This window comes from Lepidochelys kempii, chromosome 12 (assembly GCF_965140285.1).
Source record: "Lepidochelys kempii isolate rLepKem1 chromosome 12, rLepKem1.hap1, whole genome shotgun sequence".
NCBI lineage: Eukaryota > Metazoa > Chordata > Testudines > Cheloniidae > Lepidochelys > Lepidochelys kempii.
Window position 1 is genome coordinate 19,296,656 of NC_136391.1, and position 22,806 is coordinate 19,319,461.

The 22,806-nt window shown below is 39.5% G+C and overlaps 1 protein-coding gene across 1 annotated transcript in view; it reads left to right on the forward strand.

The window, feature by feature from the left end:
- The window catches only part of ITFG1 (integrin alpha FG-GAP repeat containing 1), a 212,439-nt gene that overhangs the window by 148,415 nt on the left and 41,218 nt on the right, over positions 1-22,806 (forward strand). The window contains exons 13-14 of the mRNA XM_073307742.2: positions 3,053-3,096; positions 10,471-10,549. Of these exons, the coding sequence (XP_073163843.1) occupies positions 3,053-3,096; positions 10,471-10,549 (123 nt within the window). The remainder of the gene's footprint in view (positions 1-3,052; positions 3,097-10,470; positions 10,550-22,806) is intronic.

The following is a 22,806-nucleotide window of genomic DNA, read 5'->3' on the forward strand; positions in this document are numbered from 1 at the left end:
TCTGGTTATTTCCACTTGACGCCTTCTTTGGCCGATGGACACTGGATTCTTAGGCTGGCACCTCCCTGATCATTGTTATTATCCACACCAAGCATCCATCCACGTACATCCTCTATCTCTATTTTAATCGCAATTGTTAACAAAGCGAGATGAATACAACAAAAGGGCGGGGAGTCTCTGGGTGCTGTTTCTGTTGTTACAGAGTATTGCTTTGAGTCTCTCTCTGTGTAAGTAGTTGTTACAAAGAATTGCTTTGAGAACAGACTCTGTCTTAGGATGTACTAACACAATTAACAGCTTGAAAGTTTCACACACAGAGGGAGAGAAACAGTACCAAAAACCAAGAGACCTCTTAATTAGTAATACCCTGGAATTTAAACTATGGGGACTCAAACTCATTTGTGATTTTAATACAGAACTTCTTTAATATGATCCAACATAATCCCCCTGCAAAGTACTCCAGGATTGGGAGAGTAAAAAGATGTTTAGGCCTGGTCTGCATTGGAATGCATTTCTGATATAACCTATGTTGTGAATTTGAACCAATATTTATATGCCTATAAACCTCCATATGGACACTTTTATTCTAGTATCATAATGCCTTTTTTCAGTTGACTGCATGTTGGTTGGGAAGCTTAACCAAATAACTCCATTCTTTTACTAGAAAAAAGTACCCATGTGGACCTTACATCTGTATAACTATATTAGTTTAAATGGTAAAGCTTTACAATGTAGACAAGCTTTCAAAGCTACCTTGCTCGTTCTCATCCTGGGTTGTAAGGTCTGTGCTACGCCTCTCAGAGGTGCAGCACAGAATTTAACCGTACAAGTGATTAATTCACATGATGAGCCAATTATCTGCAAAATAGTATTTCAGAAGGTTCTGGTTAAATTGAAAAGAAAAACTGGCTTTTTAAAAGATAAATAACATACACCGTAGACACTTAAGTGTGTTTACATTACAATATTATCTAAGTAACAAGTTTGATCATATATTTCATATTTTTGATTCATTAAGTTCATGTGTGGTAGGGGAGCAACTTTCTGCTAATAGAAATAGAGCTATGTTCAAGAAAATCTGTTTAAAAATATACCCTTCAATTGTTTGCTTTTTTTCATGTAATCAGAAGGTGGGGCAACCATTACTTCTACAAAAATCCCATGTTTGCATATAACAATGCATGAGTCAGTTTTATACATGTATGTAGGTAACAGGGTCTCACATACTTCTGTGTACACATGCTTTGTTTTGTGGGTGAAGGAGTTGTATGTGTTTAAAACCACATAGAAATTTTTTTTAAAAATGCAAACAGGCCCCAGCATTACTAATGAGTAACTATTTAAGAAGAAGCTCAAGGTAAATTAAATGTTGTTAGCGTGTTAACCCTATATAATAAAAATATGTTCATTATACACTCCGATAATCCCATACTACTTTTTAAAGGTAGATTACAGTTGTATGTCCTATACAAAATACTAGCTGTAAATTTGATATATTCTTGCATTATTCAGACACTGCTTTTATATCCCAGTATATTTAGAGCACTAGGCTATGATATATTACATTGTTCAATCACAGGAACACAGCTAATTTACCCAAACCATTCTTTCAGTGAGCTAGCCATTTTGTACTTGAGCACAGATTAACCTCCATAACAATAATGAATGTAGAAATCATAAATTGATTACCAGTTAAACAAGAGCTTGTCATTGTATTAGACTGAATGAAAGTTCAGAAAACAATATTCTGCTGTTTCTGGTCTACAGTTGGACTAACTGATAGTTTGACTCAGGAAAAACTTAGATTTCTATGTTGCATGCTTTTTGTAACGGTTTACAACGCACCATAAAACAATCATTGAGTTGAGTTTTTATAGATGGGACCAAGTATTGTGTAAGTAAACTTCTCTTAGTAAAGTAAATTAAGAGTAGTGACTAAACACATAAGCATCTTAACAGTATGATCCTGTTACATATTTGAACGAAGTTCAAATCTTTTGACATCGTGAATCAGGTCAGTGCTCAAAATCAAGTATAAGTAGATTTGGGGGTGGTGGTTGTTGGGTTTTTTCCAGATCTTTGTGCTGCTAAATGAAATGACCAGTAGTACTTCCTGCCATTCATTTTAAATTCTAGTGTTCTGTGATGCCAAAGATTCAACTGTGAATTTTTTTTAGTTATTTCTGAAGTCAGTACTTGGTGTTCCAAATCTCAGCTAGACACTAGGGGAGACTTTCAACAGCATCACCCAAGTTCAATGGCATAGATGCACAGAACTGTCAATTATCTGTACATTGTAGGTTTGGTGTTTTCACTGGAGTGTCCTCAAGTCTGGAGCTCGCACTTCTCTTCCCCCCCCCACCCCCCCCACCCCACCCCACACACACAGCAGAGACCTAGTTTGGAATGGCAGAGCCCAAATCTGCAGCCATTTGAAATCTGAGAGGCAGACTTTCACTTGTGTTACAGGAAGCCACGAGGAAGTTACATTTTACGTGCAACTACATACATTTGTCAATAAGACTAATTTCTAACTGATGGGATAAATGATTGTTAGGAATTTGTTTGATAGATATATTATAATTTTTCACAAATATAAACAGTTTTATTACTACCTTGAAGTTTACTGATTCCTTTTTTTAATCTGATAAAAAAAGTAAGTAAACTGTAGGAGTAGTCGTATACTTGAAATGAAGGATAATGAGCACAGTATACAATGCAACTATTTTTAGCATACATTTTAATTTGTTTGCATTTTTCTTAAGTGGCAAATCTATCTTTGCAACTACCTGATTGGTTAGTGTAATAAGTGTGATAGAGCAGTGATTAGCTTATTAACTTCTGCAAAGTGACATAATTTAAATGGATCAATAGTCTTTTTAAATGTTTATTCTCTTCATTAACTATTTTACAAGAGAGGCAAGCTAAGTATACCTATGTAGAGGGGCTTGAATTGATGCTTTACACTAATAGATTTCAGAGAGAGGTAATGCTTAATGTAAAATTGTTTGACAATATAATAACTATAAACCCCGTTTCTGTTTTTCCACAGTTCTTAGTGGCCTCTGTTCTAACGATTGTCCTAGTAAAATAACAGTAAGTATAATTATTTACATTGTTAATGAAATTAATTTCTAAAGGGCGCAGTCTGAATGGTGCCCCTTCGTCCTGACTGCAGTACAAACATACAAGAAACAGCCACTGCTTGGAAGAATTTACAGTCTAACTTAAGACAAGGAGCAACAAGTGGGTGTAACTGACTAAGGGAATGGGAACGGAAGAGTAGGAGTAACACTAACAAGTACATGTGGTTCTCAAGACTGATTACATCCAAAATCTGCAGACTTTTTACAAAAGATAATGAACAATTTCTATCAGTAATCACTAATAGCCACCCAGCTAGCTATTATTAGTTGGCAGTTTTCCATATTCACAGTACAACTAGGTCTGGAAAAGGAGCTTGAAGAAAGTAAAATTAACAGATTTTTTTTAAAAATAATTCAGGTTTATATAATGTATAAGAATTTCATTTTAACAAGACATTGATTATACTGTATTTAGGAGTATTTAGTGTATTTAGGAGTCAAGAAATTGCTACATATGGAACCACCTTTCCAATCAAATCTATGTACTTATTTAGGAGACATTTTGTGATGTGAAATAGCAAACCATTCTCACAATATTAAAAAGTCAGCTGAAGGAATAAAAAAGAGGGAATCACATCAGAAATGAACATTAATAAACAGATGTTGGGGAAAGTTTATTACTCAGTGCCACTGTTACGGGGACTGCTCTACTCACAGCTCAGCAGTATCCTTCTTGTGGCTCATCCAGGGAATTAGCTGTTTCACCTGGTCTGACACCCCATCCTGTGGTTACGCAGTTTGTCATTCCCCTCAGCTACTCCGTGGCCTCTCATGCGCGAAGAGCAGCAGCACTGTCCTCTTCATAGCTTAGCCCTCTGGCTAAGTCACATTAAAGTTATTCTCCCTTCTGGGGGATCACAAGTCCTTTGAAGTAAACTGTCCCAGGCAGTCTGTTGCCCACTGGATGGTCTGTGCCACTTCCCCAGTGGCTGGTAGGGGAACCCAGGCCCATCCTCTACACCACGTTCTAGTTCAGGGACTTTCAGCCAAGCAGCTCTGGGCTTTTACTCTCCCAGCCCTTTCTGCTCCTTTCCTTGACTGCTTCCTACTCTGTCCTTGCAGCTTTGTGCTCTTCCCCTGTGTATCAGGGAGTGCCTCTGCAGGTTTCTTCCTCCGGCCTGCCAACTTCCTCTCTTTTAGATACTGTCCAGCTCCTCCCCTCTAGCTGGACTTGATCTGTAGTTAGGCCCTAGCACTTCCTAGGTTTCCTCCAGGTGCAGCCTAAGGTTAATGGGCCTAATTTATCTCTGCAGAGCTTGTGTGGGGTAGACACCCCATCGCAGCCACTTAAATAACACTGAATGTAAATATAATTCCCCTACAAAAAAGTATAGGAGCTGTTTGCTACAGTATAAGTAACCTTTTATGACAATATCAGCATGAAACTCACTTTGTACTTTCAGCTCTCCTCACACCCATACTGTTCATAAGTGTCCCTCTTATAAGTGTTTTTGGTCACTGCCTTCTTCTTCTTTGCCTTGTTCTCATGACTTCAGCTACTGTATCTGGGCTTGTCTACAGCACTGTTACGTCTATGCAACTTATGTCTAGGGCCCTACCAAATTCACGGCCATGAAAAACGTGTCATGGACCGTGAAATCTGGTCTCCCACCATGAAGTCTGGTCTTTTGTGTGCTTTTACCCTATACTATATGGATTTCAGAGAAGACCAATATTTCTCAAATTGGGGGTCCTGACCCAAAAAGGAGTTGCAGGGGGGTCACAAGGTTATTTTAGAGGCATTGAGGTATTACCACCCTTACTTCTGTGCTGCCTTCAGAGCTGGGCGGCCGGAGAGTGGCGGCTGTTGGCCAGGTGCCTGCCTCTGAAGGCAGCACAACCAGCAGCAGCAGTGCTGAAATAAGGATGGCAATACCATAACATGCCACCCTTGTTCCTGTGCTGCTGCCTTCAGAGCTGGGCGGCCGGAGAGTGGCAGCTGCTGGCTGCAGAGCTGGGCCCTCAGGCAGCAGTGCAGAAATAAGGGTGGCAACACCATACCATGCCCAGCCTTACTTCTGTGCTACTGCTGCCGGTGGCTCTGCTTTCAGAGCTGGGCTCCCGGCCAGCAGCTGCCACTTTCCAGCTGCCCAGCTCTGAAGGCAGCAGCGCACCAGCAACAGTGCTGAAGTAAGGGTAGCAGTACCGCAACATCCCCTACAATTACCTTGCGACCACCCACACACACACACACACGCACAACTCCTTTTTGGGTCAGGACCCCTACAATTGCAACACTGAGAAATTTCAGATTTAAATAGCTGAAATCATGAAATTTTAAAATTCCTGTGGCCGTGAAATTGACCAAAATGGACCGTGAATTTGGTAGGGCCTTACTTATGTCGCTACTTATGTAGATCACTGCCAAATTTCCCTCTGTCTTCTCCCTTTCTGTTCAGTCTTACATCTGCAGCTGTCTTTCTGAGAGACCTGTTGCTGAATGTTAATGCATCAGCTTAAACTCAACTTAGTAAAAACCAAACCTTTTCATCTCTCTCTCTTAAACACCATTTCTCCAATTCCTTTCCTGTGTACGCAAATATGATGGATAATTCAACAGTCTTTCCCATTCCTCCTCCAAACTCATTTGTTACCATTCATCGTACAATGATCCACAAATCCCTTTCAGTTTTCTATAATTACTTTATTATTTTAACACCTTTTTTTCTCCCGCAGAAGAGAACATTAAACATCAAATTTTAAAATTTTACACATTGGCATTTGACAAACTTTTATCAAGTAGCATTTATTGAGTAAATAAAACAATAGTAATGAATAATGCTAATAATTTTTAAGCTACTGTTTGCACATACAGTTTCAGACAAAGCTTTGACATTAGAGAAATCTGAGAAAGCATTATACACTGGCTGTGAATTTTCAGAAGGAAGTAATTTTCAATTCCTTTGAATTCCTAGTATGTTGCTTGATTGCACTTGTAACTTTTCAGGAAATTAATTATTCACCCTAAGAGAGTATAATATCTTTTTGGTTATTAACAACAATAATTTTCATGCCTGTCAAAAGGGATGTAAATCCCCCTTTGTCTGAAAAACTGAACAAAACCATAACTGTGAGTCTGCTACCAATGCTATCGTATGAATGCATAAAATAGTTACATAAATGTGCCCACTGCAACCTTGATACGATTGGGTCTTTGTCCAGCAAGCTGGAAGAAAAGGGGCATTGCCCCTTTAAAGGCTCCCAGATGGGGAGAAGGGGGAAAGTTTACAGGGATGGACAGGAAGAAGTTGGGGTGACATTAAGACAAGATCTCTGGATTGCCTTTCCTGCTGACTAGAAGATGGGGGTGGTATTTATACCCTTTTGTTGTGGGAGGTCACCACTGTCAGTGCGCTGTACTTCCCTTTGGCCTGTCCTCAGCTTCTCACATTTTTACAAAATGCATGGTTGTAGTGACAGCTTACCTCAGAAAGGAATTAATATCTTCCCATAGTTGGACAATTGGTTAGTGAGAGGCTAGTCCTGGGAGCAAATCCTCTCATGTCCAGTTCACATTATGTCTCTTCGATCGTCTGGGTCTCATCTTGAACAAAGGGAAGTTGACATTAATACCAACTCAAAAAATTGAGTTCATTGGGGCTCTACTAGATTCTACAAGTTTGAGAGCGTTTCTGCTGAATGAACAGTTTCTAACAATTCCTCAATTGCAGTCTCAACTGTCAACTACAGTCTGTGTCTTCCTAAGTGTACTAGGCCATATGGCTTCATGCAAAGACTGTGCCCTCATCCTCTTTAACCATGGTTAAGGTTGTTCTGTCACCTGAGTTGTCAATAATTAGACAGGCACAACAGAGTGCCTCAGTCAATCCTGTATTCTCTGTAGTGGTGGACAGTTAAGGGCATTGTATGCCAAGGTGTTCCATTTATTTGTCTTCCTCCAACCAGGACGACAGTCATCAATGCCTCCTCAATAGGTTGGGGAGTGCATTTGGGGACATTGAAGGTGCAGGTTTTGTGGTCGGAACTAGACGTTTCCCTCAATATCAACATGGAGTGCTCTCCACCAGCTATGTCACGAGGCAATGAAATTCTGGAAGCTCTGTATCAAGGAGATCATAATTCCCACAGCCACTCACTTACCAGGGATCCAGAAACAACTGGCAGATCATCTCAACAGGAATTTCCCCTTGGATTACTAGTGGTCTCGGAAGACCAGTGTGCTGAGATCAGTCTTTGCAGAGTGGGGCATTCTGATTATCAGCCTGTTTGCAATGAGAGACAAGAAGTGTTATCAATTTTGCTCTCAAGCAAGTCTCAGCCCAGGGTCCCTAACCAATGCCTTCCAACTCAGTTGGGGATAGACTCTGAGGTATGTCTTCCTCCTGATTCCAGTCATCCCAGGTCATTCTTAAGCTGAAGTTGGATCAGGCCAAACTGATTCTAATTGCTCCAGCTTGGCCGGGGCAATGTTGGTTCTCCGACCTTCTATCTGTTGATTCATCCTCTCATATTTCTTCCTCTTCATTTCGACCTACTGACTCAGCACCACTGTCGAGTTTTGCATCAAGCACTGAACACTGTACATCTCATGATGTGGATGCTGCATGGGTATTTGAGGAGAAGGAACAATGTTTGGAAGCTGTTCAACAGTTGTGGCTTAGCAGCAGGAAGCCATCTACTAGGGTGACTTTTTTTTGCCAAGTGGAAGCAATTTTCAGTTTGGTCGTTTGCTCAGAAGATTCAGCTGATGCTGGCCTGCATTCAGAACATTTGTAGTACTTAGTACACCTTTAGTCTTCCAGTCTCTCAATCAGCTCATTGAGGGTTCACTTAGCAGTGATCTCAGCCTTTCATCTACCTATCCAAGGGAAGTCAAGTTTCTCAAACCCCGGGGTAGTAAGATTTCTCATGAGAGTCACTAGTCTCCATTTGCCTGAGAAAGAACTGGTTCCCTTGTGGGACATTAATACTGTCCTGGTTGCTCTTGTAAGACCTCAGTTCAAGCCCCTGGCAACCTGTTCTCTGTCACTTCTGTGCCAGAAGATTCCCTTCCTTGTGGCCATAATATATGCAAGGAGCACATGCAAGGTACAAGTCTTAATGCCAGAGTCCCTCTAGAACCAGTTTTTCAAGGACAAAGTGGCCCTACTGCTGTATGCAAAATTGTCAAAAAGTGGTTTCACAGCTTCATCTTAACCAATTGATTTATTTACTGGTGTTCTTTCCTAAACCACACTGCAGTGCAGATGAACAATGACTTCACATGTTCAATTCAAGATGATGTTTGGCATTTTACCTAGAGAGAATTAAGCCTTTTTGGGCATCACCTCTTCTGTTTGTCTCCTATGCAGATCAAATGAAGGGTCAGGCAGTCTCTGTGTAAACAGTCTCCAGGTGGATAACTTCCTACATATAATCAGCATATGAAATAGCTCAGACCACGCCTTCGCATAGATTGCAGGGTCATTCAATGAGTGCCGAACCTACATACATAGCATTCCTCAGTGGACAATTTCAGGGCTGCTACCTGGTCTTCTACACATACTTTTATCAGACACTATGTGATTAAGATTGCATTTAGGTCAGATGTAAACTTCAGGAAGGCAGTCCTGCAATCATTCTTTAAGTAGACTCTGAACCACACTTCCTGTGAGTGCTTGCTTATGGATCACTAGGTGGAATACACGTCTACAACCACTTGAAGAAGAAAAGACTGTTACGTGCCTGTATTGTAAATTGTTCTTTGAGATGTGGGTGCAGACATGTATTCTGTGATCTCCCATTCTCTCCACATCAGTCTCTACTCCTGATATTCGGAGTGAAAGAACTCAGGGGGATCAGGGCAGTGCTGCCCTTAAATTGTGTGGGGAGAGACTAGAGTCAAATGGTGTGAGCACTACCTATATGACTACTGCTAGGCAAAATCTTCCGGTTTCAGTGCACTAAGCGTGCGCACACCTGAGTGGAATTACAGGTCTGCACCCACATCTTGAAGAGCAATAGTTACAGTACAAGTCTTTTTCCAGCAGTCATCAGACCTACTTTTAGCTTGTCTGAGCCAATGTGCCATTCTGATATTACCATTTAAAATCTTTTAAAATTAGAGTTTAATCAAACTAATTGTGAGTCCTTTGCTCAGGAGTTCAACCAGAGATCTACAGTAAACTTAAGTTTTATTCCTTTTTTTTCCCTACAAAATGGCAGAAAAAAATGGAATTTTTGAACTCTGGTAAATACCTCGATTCCTGAGATGTCATCATTCAGTAATATCTTCTTGAATTTACTTCCAATTTGGAAAAAAAAAATTAAACCTCAGCCCCAGATGTGACACATCAATTTTGAAGCCTGTATTCCTTTGTTTGTGGATTTTAGCGGGTCAGGACTACAGAAAATCAGATTACAATAGAATTCAGTTGCAGCCTTACTTATGGATTGACACTCACCACTCCATAATATGTCTCACTGAGAAGGTATTCAAATTGTCAAATAATTTGAATAATTTTTAAGGTTTTGTTATGTAAAGTATATATGTATGATTTTAGTCCCGATAAGTTATGGCTGTCAGGGCAACCATACTTAACACTGAAACTGTGAAAAGACCTTATATAGTGATTGCTAGCATGTTACTTTGGCTAATGGCCAAGTAGCTCAAAATTATGTCCTTTACAAGAAAAAGGTCAAGTTGTTTGGTTTCATTTTGGGGAAAGAATTTAAGATAGATTCTAATAAGATTGTACAGTCTGTGACTTTAAACCCTAGATAATCAACTCATTTAAGTTCTGACACTAGTTTCTACAGTTCCATCAAACTGTCAGGTTGCAGTCAGTCATTCCCTTTACACTTGCAGTAGTTGATGAAACAGCATCAGTACTGGAAATACTGTTTTCTGCATCGTTGACTAAAAGCATCTGAAAATGATGCAGAATGTTCCAGACTTAGCTTTTACATGAAACTGACTGGATTCATTGTTTCATTTGACTGCATTTAGTCAAATCAACCACAACTAAAGATACTATGATGGAATGAGCACTTGATAGAGTGAACACTTTTATACATTATCATTTTTGATCATGTATAATAAAAGTATTTTTACAATAAAGCTTTTAGAAAAGTGTGTTTAGGAATTAACTGAAAGGAGTATCATTACTTATAGATAGCAAAATGATTATCATATTTTGAAAATGAATTCTACTCTGATATAGTAAAACATTTGAAGAGATATCCACATCTAAGGTGTGATCTTAACCATGAAGCCACAGAAATTCGCCTTTAGTTTTATTTTGTTATTTTAGCTGTGCTAATTTCTAAACTTGAAAAAAATTGAATCAAAGTTTGGATGCTTAATTTCATCTTTGTGTTGCAGCCCTTTGGTGTGAATCAGCCTGGACCTTATATCATGTACACAACTGTAGATGCAAATGGGTATCTGAAAAATGGTTCAGGTAGGACCAGTATTTATTTCTTAATACTGTACATGTAATTATGATCTTTCTGCACGTAATCATCAGCAACATACAGGAGGTTACAAAAAATCTACTAAAAGATTAAATGGGTCCGTTTGTTCCTGAACAGTTCTTTCAGTATACAAGGCACAAATACAGTATGTTTTCCGTTCAGTTTTCATCTTACATATTTATTGTGACGACTGTAATTACTTCCTTTCATTTGTCCTTTGCAAACAGAGTTTGAATAGCTTCCACTTTCTGTCAGAATCTGAGCACTGGGCAGTGTCATGAAAAGTTTGTTAGGTATAATTTCAGTCTTTCATGAACTGAAGCTGTAAAAGATCGAGGGTAGTGATGGGCTAGAAACTTTCAGTCAGGATCTTTATTTTTGTGGAATACAATGCACATGCTACTCACTAAATAAAATCATTTTGATTCCCTTTTACATGTATGATAATTCATTTAACAAACACAATGTAGATTTTTTTCTGGTATTGTTCAATGCATGTTGGAGGATCGTTGAGTTTTTTAGTACTGGTGATTCATGTACTGTCTGCTAAGGTCAAATTTGCAAAATTGGATGCCTAAAGTTAACCATGTAAATCCATATCTAGCCACCTAAATAAGGGGCCTGATTTTTCTGAGGGGCCATGTACTTGTATCTCTCATTTAAGTCACATTACCAGGTTCCAAATTAACTGTAACCAATCAGGAAAAAGACATAGGTGTCATTATGGACACATCATTGAAAAACTGTGTAGCAGTTGAAATTAAACAAAATATTAGGACATATAAGGAATGGGCCATTATTATGACAAGTATTATTATGCCATTATACAAATAAGTGGTATGCCCTCACCTGGAATACTGTGTTCAGTTTTGGTTACCCTAACTCAGAAAAGATATAAGAGAAATAGAAGGGGTCCAGAGATGAGTGTCAAAAACATCTGCATGAAAAAAATTGGTTAAATAGGGACTTTTTAGAGGAGAGGATGTGATATGGGTATAAACAAATGATAGGAAGTTATAAAGAAGGTAAATTGGGTACTTCTATTTACCCTTTAATTGAGTATGAGAGGAAGGAGACACACAAAACTAAGATGACAAATTTAAAGCTGATAAAAATAAATACTTTCTTACACTTATAAAGTTTGCGGACGATACCAAGCTGGGAGGGGTTGCAAGTGCTTTGGAGAAAAGGATTAAAATTCAAAATGATCTGGACAAACTGGAGAGATGATCTGAAGTAAGTAGGATGAAATTCAATAAGGACAAATGCAAAGTACTCCATTTAGGAAGGAACAATCAGTTGCACACATACAAAATGGGAAATGACTGCCTAGGAAGGAGTACTGCAGAAAGGGATCTGGGGGTCATAGTGGACCACAACCTAAATATGAGTCAACAGTGTCACACTATTGCAAAAAAAGCGAACATCATTCTGGGAGATAATAGCAGGAGTGTTGTAAGCAAGACACGAGAAGTAATTCTTCTGCTCTACTCCATGCTGATTAGACCTCAAATAGAGTATTGTGTCCAGTTCTGGGTGCCACATTTCAGGAAAGATGTGGACAAATTGGAGAAAGTCCAGAGAAGAGCAACAAAAATGATAAAAGGTCTAGAAAACATGACCTATGAGGGAAGACTGAAAAAAATTGTGTTTGTTTAGTCTGGAAAAGAGAAGACAGAGAGACATGATAACAGTTTTAAAGTACATAAAAGATTGTTACAAGAAGCAGGGACAAAAATTGTTCTCCTTGTAATTGTTACAAGAAGGAGGGAGAAGAATCGTTCTTCTTAACCTCTAAGGATAGGACAAGAAGCAGTGGGAGGGCTGTGTTGGACATTAGGAAAAACTTCCTGTCAGGGTGGGTAAACACTGGAATAAATTGCCTACGGAGGTTGTAGAATCTCCATCACTGGAGATTTTTAAGACCAGGTTAGACAAACACCTCTCAGGAATAGTCTAGATCAGAGGTTCTCAAACTGTGGTCTGCGAGCCTCGTTCAGGTGGTTCGTGGATATTTCTCTCTAAGGGGTGTAGCTGGGTGGCCGCACATGAGAGGATGAAGGGCCTCCCACCTAATTAATGAAGGGCCTCCCACCTCCCGCCTGCGTGGCTCCACTAATTAGGTGCCTGGACCCTGGAGAAGACACACATGTAAGGTGAGGTGGTGGCCTTGGGGGGAATAGAGGGTAGGTGGGAGTTTTACACTAATAAAAATGATATCAACAGGATCTTGTAAGAGGGACAAGGCAAATGTCACATTTATTGTAAATACAACAAAATATTCCTATATGCAATTTCTATATAGATCCATTCACACACACAGACATTCACACACAGGTTCTACATAAAGGTTGTTATAGTTACCAGCCTAGATGTTGCTCGTGCCACGTCACTAGCCAGGTGGCCTGGTTACGAGAGTGGAGCCGAGTTGTTGTCAGATGCGCATCCGATGCTCCTGGAGGGTGGTCGTAGAACCAGACTCAAAGAACACAGTCCCTGGACCCAATTTTTGTAGGTCTCTGGTTCAATACAAGTCTATGGAAGTTGCTTCATCATGCTGAATTTACAATTGAGATGACCATCAATCAGCTCAATCAGCAGGTGGTACATCCATGATGGTTCCATGATGGCTAGGTGTTATCTTCTTGTTCTTCCTTGATGTGTTTTGGGTGGATTCCGGTTCACCCTCTGGGGGTCACCTGGTTGTCTCCACTTTGCATATTCTTCGGCCCATCGATACCAAGTTTGAAATTCTTAGGATTGGGCTGGCACCATTTACTAACCAATTATTTCCCTGCTTCAGGCTCTCAGTTCCATGTACTCATCATTCATTCTTTTACTTAACAACGCAATCTATGACTCTTGATTCATTTAACAAGTTTTATTCCGCTATCTATTTTTCCCTCTTTGGATACCAAGATTTACATAGGCATGACAAGGGGGAAGAGCATCAGGGTGTTGTTTTAAAGAACAGCATTGTTTCCTCAAAGTTCTTATCACTTTCCAGCACAGACTTTTTGTCCTGTACCGGCCTGAAATAATTAGCACTTTGGCCTTGCATTTGTTACAGAGTGAAATTCAACAGCATGGAACTGATGTTCATACCTTTTTACAATACCTATATACTCTTTTGTCTATCTTTATTTCTACTACTACATAATTATAATTCTATCATACTTACATAACTTTGAGGGCGACCCAACAGGAGGGGGCAGTGAGGTGAGAAGAGGGGGTGGGGGAAATTTGGGACGTGCAGGGCTGCGGTGGCCAGAGAAAGAGGCAACTTTCCCCAGCTCCAGGGCTGCAGCTGCCAGGGAGAAACAGCCCACATTCCCAGCCCCAGCTCGGGGGCTTCTGCAGCGGGGGAGAGAGGGCACATCCATCTCATTAGAAAGGTGAGACTACTCATATTAAAATATGAGTTGTGTGCTTTTATTTGTAGAACAAAAAAAGTTGTTTATTATTTGTGTGGGGTTTTTTTAGCACTTTTATCCAAAGCGCTTTACAATACTTAGCTAATGGTACAAACAACATTTGGAAAGATCATTAAGCGGTCCTCCGAGACCCTCAGCAATTTTCAAGTGGTCTGCAAAAAAAAAGTTTGAGAACCATTGGTCTAGATAATACTTAGTCCTGCCATGAGTGCAGGGACTGGACTAGATGATCTCTCGAGGTCCCTTCCAGTCCTATGATTCTATGATAATACATAATTAACCTGTGGAACTCATTGCCTCATTGTGATGAAGAGCTTAGTAAAATTTTAAAAAAGTCATAGATACTAGTATGGTTGAGAACATCCAGCATTTCAATAGATAGAATTTAAAAATAGTTTTTTTATGATCTATATAAATCTTCATGCTAAAGCATACAAGTCAATCACTAATGGATAGAGGAAGAAACCTTCTATGGGCAGGTTATTCCATAGTAGTCCACTGTGGGATTTCTTGCACCTTCCTCTGAAACACTCTTAGACAGGATCCTGGACTAGGTGGACCACTGGTCTGATACAGTATGGCAGTTTCTGTTTTCCTACATTCTTAAATATGGATGTAGGTGCCTAACTTCAGACAAATTAAATTTGAAAATGTTAGCCTACATTTTTAATGAGATGAAGTAATATTTCATGCTAATTCAAAATTCCTTCCTAATACATAGTCGGAATTCATCTTAACTAGTAAATCATTCTGCTGGTGTTTTTCATTTCCCATCTTCATCACTGCAAAGCAAGCTTCATGACCTGAATCTAAAAAGAACTCTTATTTTCTGCTAGAAGCATTCAGAACTCCATGATGAGTTCAGACACTTTTTCATTTAATTTTACACTAACATACTATATTAAAATCAGACTGTACCCTAAGGGGATAGTTTCTTATTGACTGACAACTTGCATCTCTAATTGTTGTCCTCTATCAAGTTTAAAACTTGAGAGGCTTGTCAAAGCTGCCTGAGTTGTAGCCCACCTCAGATCAATCACACTTGAAGACATTGGTAAATCTTAAATATAGAGTTTGCTTACTCTTCTTTAAAGCCATTTTGGCTCAGCATAAGTTTTGAAGGAGATTGAATGCTACATTGTCTGTTACTTTATTTCACACTGGACAGCCTTATTCTTCCCATCTTGTCTAGTTGGTGTCTGGATGTCTTGTCTTTTGTGCTTGAATGACTGAGAAGCAAGTATTGGACATGAAAGTTAGGGTTATTAAGATATATGTTGTTAAGATAGTGTTGAGAAAGATATTTTTAATGATTGGCGTTTTCGTTGTGTTTTGTTGCCAACAAACATGTTTGGTCTTGTGTGCTTAAAATCTGAATGCTGTCTCTGGCAAAAAAAAAAAAAAAAAAAAAAAAAATCTATTTTTTCCATCTTTTCTGAAAACCGCTTGGAAGGTAATTACATCTGGCCATATGTTTTACTCATCTTTTTGTTGTTTGGGTATCTCCATCTCTTACACGGAAATAAAGCTGAAGGACTGGAGTCCACTAATAGGCACCTCCTGTAGTTGTTAATAGAATACTTTTTGTTGTCCAGTATGTCTGTTGTGCTATGTGAGTCTCCAGAAATGTGGACCTATTTATAACACTTCCTTTTGAGAATTAATTCCTAACTGAGGTCTTCGAAAATATTATCCCTGGATTACATCATTAAAGTTAGGTCACTGTATTGGTTAGGTCTGGACCCAAGTCAAAAAGAAACTAACAGTTATGCAGTGAAGTGAGTGTATTTGCTTCTTGATGTGCATTGAGGCAAAAAGACTTTATTGAGCTATGAATCAACTTCTTCATGAAGTGCCAGAGGACATGTGACCAAGGAATATATAACCATATTACTACTTATTTTCAGAGAACTAAGGCTGCAGATAAGTAACTCTCCTTTCTTTAGCAAACAGTTGTGTATTTCATGGGGGGGAGGAAAGATTAGCAAAAGTCACCAACTTGAGCAGCTTTATCTCCTTTGGGGGGTGAGGTGTGCTATAAATCAAATATACCACAACATAATGTTTCTTTAGATTTAATTATACTCACTTGGGTCAGTTGTTTATCCAATCATGGCTCTTTCTCACTCTTGCTTGTGAATAATAATACAGTCCTATTTCCCCTGGGTATGCCAGGCTCTTCAGGCTCCAAGTGGTGCGTCTCTTGCCAGGAGACCATCCCAGTCAGCAACAGGCATTCCTGATGTATCTGCTGCTTGGGAGAGTCTCATATCCCACAAAAGTTCTATATCTGCTCTGCTATTAAGGGCAGGGCAAGAAAAAATTAGGAGCTAAAACTGTGACTCTTAATGATGCAGCATTCCCTCCAAATGGCCTCAGATCTAGGCCAGGAGACACCTCTGGATGTTGCTCGCTGACTGAACACTGTGCCCCTCCAACTTCAGCATGTTCACCTGGGTCTACCCAAAGTAAATCCATGGACAAGGCCTCTAGCAAACAGAGTCATTCTCCACAGAAAGAGTCCACCTCAAAAAGACTGGTCCCCATGGAACAAGACTGCAGCGAAAACCTCACATCCCACAGTGAGTACATCTAAGGTTCCAGACACTCTCGGTACTGATCCTGTGCCTGGGCTCTGTGCTCAACAGAGAAAAAAGGCAGCAAGCATGCCACAATACTGAATCCTTCGGTGCCACACAAGCAGGACACTACAGCATCGAATAATTCCTTCTCTAAGAGGACAGTTCCCACAACTACTTCTATACAGTCTACATCTAAGTTGGCCACTAAGATGACCTTGGTACTGGGAAGATACCATGCTTCTTATAGATCCTTGGCACCGCCCCCAAGGCACCCTCATCAGTACCATCTACTTCGACTAGAATGGACTCACCAGAGCTGCATTATACCCTCAGTATCAACAAGGAAACTGGGCCCCACTCTTCAAACCCATGCAGTATTGCAGGAGTTCAGATACTCAAGGGCTCTACTGGTTTTCTGCATTTTCATTTGGTTCAACAAACCCAAATATTTCAGTTTGAGTCAATCTGATGTGAAACTAAATATTTCACTTTGATTTTTCAGGCAAAAAATTTTGAGTTTTCAAGAAAAAAAATTAAATTCTCGCTACCACCCCATAGCAGTGGCCCATCTCCAGCCATGGCTATATCTGATCCTTCAGAAGAAGGAGACAAAAACATAATACATCGGAGGGGGGGGAATCCCCTTCCTTATCCATATAGTTGACTGGTTGAAGTCCTGAAGCATCAGATTTTAGGAACTATAGAATATTAACTGAAAGCTCCCAAGGCCACCAAACCCATACTTCATCACTTCAGACAACCTTCATACAATCCCACTCATAAATTTATCAAGCTCTACCTTAAAATTAATTAGGTTATTTTCCCCCACAGTTCCCATTGGGAAGCTATTCCAGAACCTCACTCCTCTGGTGATTGGAAACCTTCTAATTCCCAGCTCAATTTCATGGCCAGTTTATGCGCATTTGTTCTTGTGTCAATATTCTTCTTTAGCTTAAATAGCTCTTCACTGTCCCTGATATATTTGTAGAGGGTAAACATATCCCCTCTCAGCCTTTGTTTTGCTTGGCTAAACAAGCTAAGTTCTTTTAGTCTCCTCACAAGTTAAGCTCTCAGTTCCCTTGATCAAGTACCTCTTCTCTGAACCTGTTCCAGTTTGAATTCATCAGTCTTGAATATGGGTGACTAGAATTGTACACAGTCCAAATAAGGTCTTACCAGTGCCTTGGACAATGACATCAGTACTTCCCTGTGTCTGCAGATACTGCTGTATTGCAATATACACAAACCTTCACTTGTTGTGAAACTTCACCAAATCATGATAAATCTTCTTCTGGGTGGTAGCGTTAAGGAACAACAGAACTGTATTAAAAGTGCATGGTGGCCATTATGGTGATCCCATATGATAATTCATAACGTTGGTTTTGATGAGTTTCTCCAACTTTAATAGATTTTTGAGGCTATATAGTTTTTGTGTGTACATTCCACAGCCTTATTTTCTGAAGCAATTATGTAGCCATAAAACTATAACTAAACTTTGTTATAAGATATTTTCAGGAAATATCTGCCTGACTTGTACAATACAGCAAATGGTCCTCTGAACGGAGTTACTGATGTGCAGATTCTTATTACCTTAGAAGACATAGTCGATTGGAATCTTAATGTAACAGCCAATCAAAAAGCAACTCAAGCAATAAAGTAGTATTTGTGAGCACTAGTTGATGGTACTAAACTATCAAGTAGAATGATATGAAAGGAAGGATATTGCTTTGGAGGGGCTGTGCGAAGAATCTTAAATGATCTATCCATCTAGCATAGCCTATTATCCTATTAAATGGGTTCAAAATACTAAAATATTTTAGATGAATCTTTGTTTTTAAGAATAGTGAAGAAAATGGAGACTATAGACAAACTGATAAACATTTACTTCATGGAATGTTACTTGCAGAATGGATTCTAGTGCGCTATTTCATATTGTGATTTTTCATATCTGAGAAAAGAACAACCAGCTTGCAAAAATACGTTGTTAGTTTCTATTTGTAAAGTCCTTGCTAAAAGATGCTTTATGATCCACAAAATAGCATAGTTAAAAGCAGAAATTGTGACATATATTCTTTAAAGACAATTGGCTGAGATTCCATTTGTTTCATAAAAGCCATGTTGTCTGAGGTTTTCCATTTTCTTTTGACACTGGTTTGCTCTCATTTTAGGACTAAGCTTACAAGAAGAGGATTTATTTTAAGTGAATGTCTTTGCTTTAAAAAATTAAGAACTTTAGAATCCCATTTGAAACAAATTGGTTGGACAATAATAAAGTGAAAAAATATTTGTGCATGCTTAGTAGGCATCTGCTAAAAATCTTACTATTTGACCTCACAGTGCACATTCTCTCTTTCAGGAATGACAGGCACAGGGACTGCTACTTGGTTAATTTGCAAGCGAGTCTGTAAATTAACATCATAAATAAAAACGTATTAAGACATATAAGATGATCTGATATTCCCTTCTGGCCTTAAACTCTGGCATATTTAACAAGAAAAGCAGGAATACAAATTACTAAACAAGTGCAATGTAGTTGAAGAGACGTAGGAATCTTAATGCTTGCGTTTCCCAACTTCTTTATTTTAATTGAGTTGTTTTGTTTTTATTTTACGGCAAGATTCTGGTTCCAAACTGTTGTTCACATTGGTGGATGTATGATGGGCTGCAAGATGTATGAAGCACATTCTCCCAGAAACACTGTGTCCTAGACAAGCTTAGTGACTCTGAGAACACTTGGGGAGTATGGATCTGAGTAGTTCCAGTATACCCTGCTGCTGTGGAGTAAGAGGGGAGGGATGATAGTCCTCTCCCTGCTTTGAGTCTGGTGCCACTGTGTTTTTTAGACTCCCCCAGCTGTTGCTTAGCAGGAGCACAAAGACCAGAATTTTGCACGGCCCACACTCATGCAAGTGAGGGAGTCTCCTTGTGTTCTCAAATATATATATATGCACTTGTGCAGAGGTAGGCACAATTTAATCCATAAAAGCTTTTGCGTACTCCTTTTGCAACTCCCCAGTTGGCAGTCTTCTGAATCTTCCCCCTTTTTTTTTAAACCCACATTACTTACAAATAGCTTTTATGCCCCCCCAGTTGGCAGCCTGGGGGGGGCAAAAGGGGAAGCGACAATAAAGCGCTGCTGCAGCAGTGCTTTAAGCAGGGTCCTTTGTGGTCCTTTGCCACGGCAGCGCTTTAAAGTAAAGCGGTAGGGCCCAGTACAGCCAGCCACTTTTTACTGGTATTCTGTACTGGCCCGTACCGCCTTACTTTCACCACTGGTATACACTACAGTGATTTGAAAAGGAGTATTTGTGGCACCTTAGAGACTAACCAATTTATTTGAGCATAAGCTTTCGTGAGCTACAGCTCACTTCATCAGATGCTTTCCATACAGTGATTTGATTATCTGAAATAAATATTATGTTCCATGTATAGCAGCTCTTTGCAGATGATGAGTTATGGCAATGTGAAGTACAAAGACAACTGCAAATGTCTGGAGGGCCCCCTAGTCTCAGTGGGCACAGGTCAGACCAGCAGGGGGCCAACCCGTTGGGTCCTATAGGAAGGAGGAGCCCACATGCTTAGTCTCACTTCAACATTTCTTCTCTTCCTGGCTCAGAATACATATAAGGAATGTGCTGGTGGCAGATGAGACAGTTGACTTTCTGACCACTCATTCACAGTCTCCTTTGTATTTAAAGCCTTCCTGCATGTCCAGCAGTTATTTTAATGCTACTGTTACTATCCCTTCCTGTCCTATATTTGAGGTATTGCCAGCCTCCGTTTTCAGGATGCTATGGGTCTGAACAGATCACCTGTTTAGGGATCAGGAAGGAATTTTTGCCTCTGGGCCAAATGGACAGGATGTCTAGGGGAGGATTTTTTTTTCCTCACCACATCCTGGAGGCCCAATTTTTAGGTTAAAAGGAATAGATAGAAATTTAATATTAGGAAGTAAAATCTTAAAATTGTAGGACTGGAAGGGATCTTGAGAGGACTTCTAGTCCAGTCCCCTACACTCATGGAAGGACTAAGTATTATCTAGACCATCCCTGACAGGTGTTTGGTAACCTGCTCTTAAAAATCTCCAGTGATGGAGATTCCATAACCTCCCTAGGCAATTTATTCCACCTTAACCACCCTGACAGGAAGTTTTTCCTAACATCCAACCTAAATCGCTCTTGCTGCAATTTAAGCCAGTTGCTTCTTGTCCTATCCTCAGAGGTTAAGGAGAACAATTTTTGTCCCTGCTTCTTGTAACAATCTTTTATGTACTTTAAAACTGTTATCATGTCTCTCTGTCTTCTCTTTTCCAGACTAAACAAACACAATTTTTTCCAGTCTTCCCTCATAGGTCAAGTTTTCTAGACCTTTAATCATTTTTGTTGCTTTTCTCTGGACTTTCTCCAATTTGTCTACATCTTTCCTGAAATATGGTGCCTAGAACTGGACACAATACTCCAGCTGAGGCCTAATCAGCATGGAGTAGAATGGAAGAATTACTTCTTGTCTTGCTTACAACATTTCTGCTAATACATTCCAGAATATTTGCCTTTTCTGCAACAGTGTTACATTGTTGATTCTCATTTAGCTTGTCGTCTACTATGACCCCCAGATCCCTTTCTGCAGTACACTTTCCTAGGCAATCATTTCCCATTTTGTATGAGTGCAACTGATTGTTCCACCCTAAATAGAGTACTTTGCATTTGTCCTTATTGAATTTCATCCTGTTTATTTCAGACCATTTCTCCAGTTTGTCCCGATCATTTTGAATTTTAATCCTATCCTCCAAAACACTAGAAATCCCTCCCTGCTTGGTATTGTCCGCAAACTTTATAAGTGTACTCTCTGTACTAAAGTCAAGATATACCACATCCACCACTTCCCCCCATCCACAAGACTTGTTACTATATCAAAGAAAGCTATTAGGTAGGTTTGACACAATTTGTTCTTGACAAATCAGTGCTAACTATTACTTATGACCTTATTATCTTCTAGGTGTCTAAAAACTGATTGCTTAATTATTTGCTCCATTATCTTTCTGGGTACTGAAGTTAAGCTCAATGGTCTGTATTTCCCTGGGTTGTCTTTATTCCCCTTCTTATAGATTGGCACTATATTTGCCCTTTTCCAGTCCTCTGGAATCTCACTCATCTTCCATGACTTTTCAAAGATAATCACTAATGGTTCAGATATCTCCTCAGTCAGCTCCTTCAGTATTCTAGGATGTATTTCATCAGGCCCTGATAACTTGAAGACATCTAACTTGTATAAGTAATTTTTAACCTGTTGTTTCCCTATTTTAGCATTTGATCCTACCTGACATTCACTGGCATTTATTAAGTTAGATGTCTAGTTGCTACTAAACTTTTTGGTGAAAACTGAAACAAAAAATCATTTACCATGGAAATATTTAATTCATCTCAGCTTGTGGCCAGTGTGGATAGAAGTTTAAAAAGCCGAGCTCTCAGGGTAAACATGAATGGAGACCCACGATACAGCTGGTGTTCGTATTACCTTGTAGGGAGAAGGGGAAACCTTAGTTTTCCCACGCTGAGGTCTCTCATTCCCCATTGAGGGGGAAGTGGCAAAAAGATTCAGAAGTGGCTGAGTTTAAAGGGTTAGTCTGAAGGGTTCCAATCCAGATTTAAAAGGCCTGGGGCCATTTAACTCTGCATTGGACCCAATAAAATGCCTGTATTTTGAAGGGGGATATGGATAGCCTCCTTCACCCCTGTTAAAGTTAATGAAGTGGGACCTGCTGTTTTAAATCCATCCCTGTGTCTCATTGGCCTGCATCTCCTGATCAGTAATGACATGAAGCCACAAATCTGTTTAACCAAAATTGAAGTCCTGGGATCTAAGTATTGATGAATTGAAAATACTAGCTTTAAAAATATGATTAAAGGTCTGTTTGGAGGTAATACCATAGGGAGGCTGTGGGTGTCATAAGAATTAGTCTAATCATGTTTCTGTAATAAAAACCAATTCCTGGAATTTATAAAATTAGCATCATCTTGCTCTAGATGTAACTTGGCATAAAGTGTTTGAGAAGAACTGTATCATTGTTACTCATTTTGTATAGTTAGAAGGTGAGTAAATCCAGTAGTTCCTATCTAAAAATGATCCATTATCTAAGTAGACTCTAAAAAGAGCTGGTACAAGTCATCATGAGCAAATAACTCCTTTGTTAATTTTCCAATTGAAATATGACCTCCTCTCTCTCTCTCT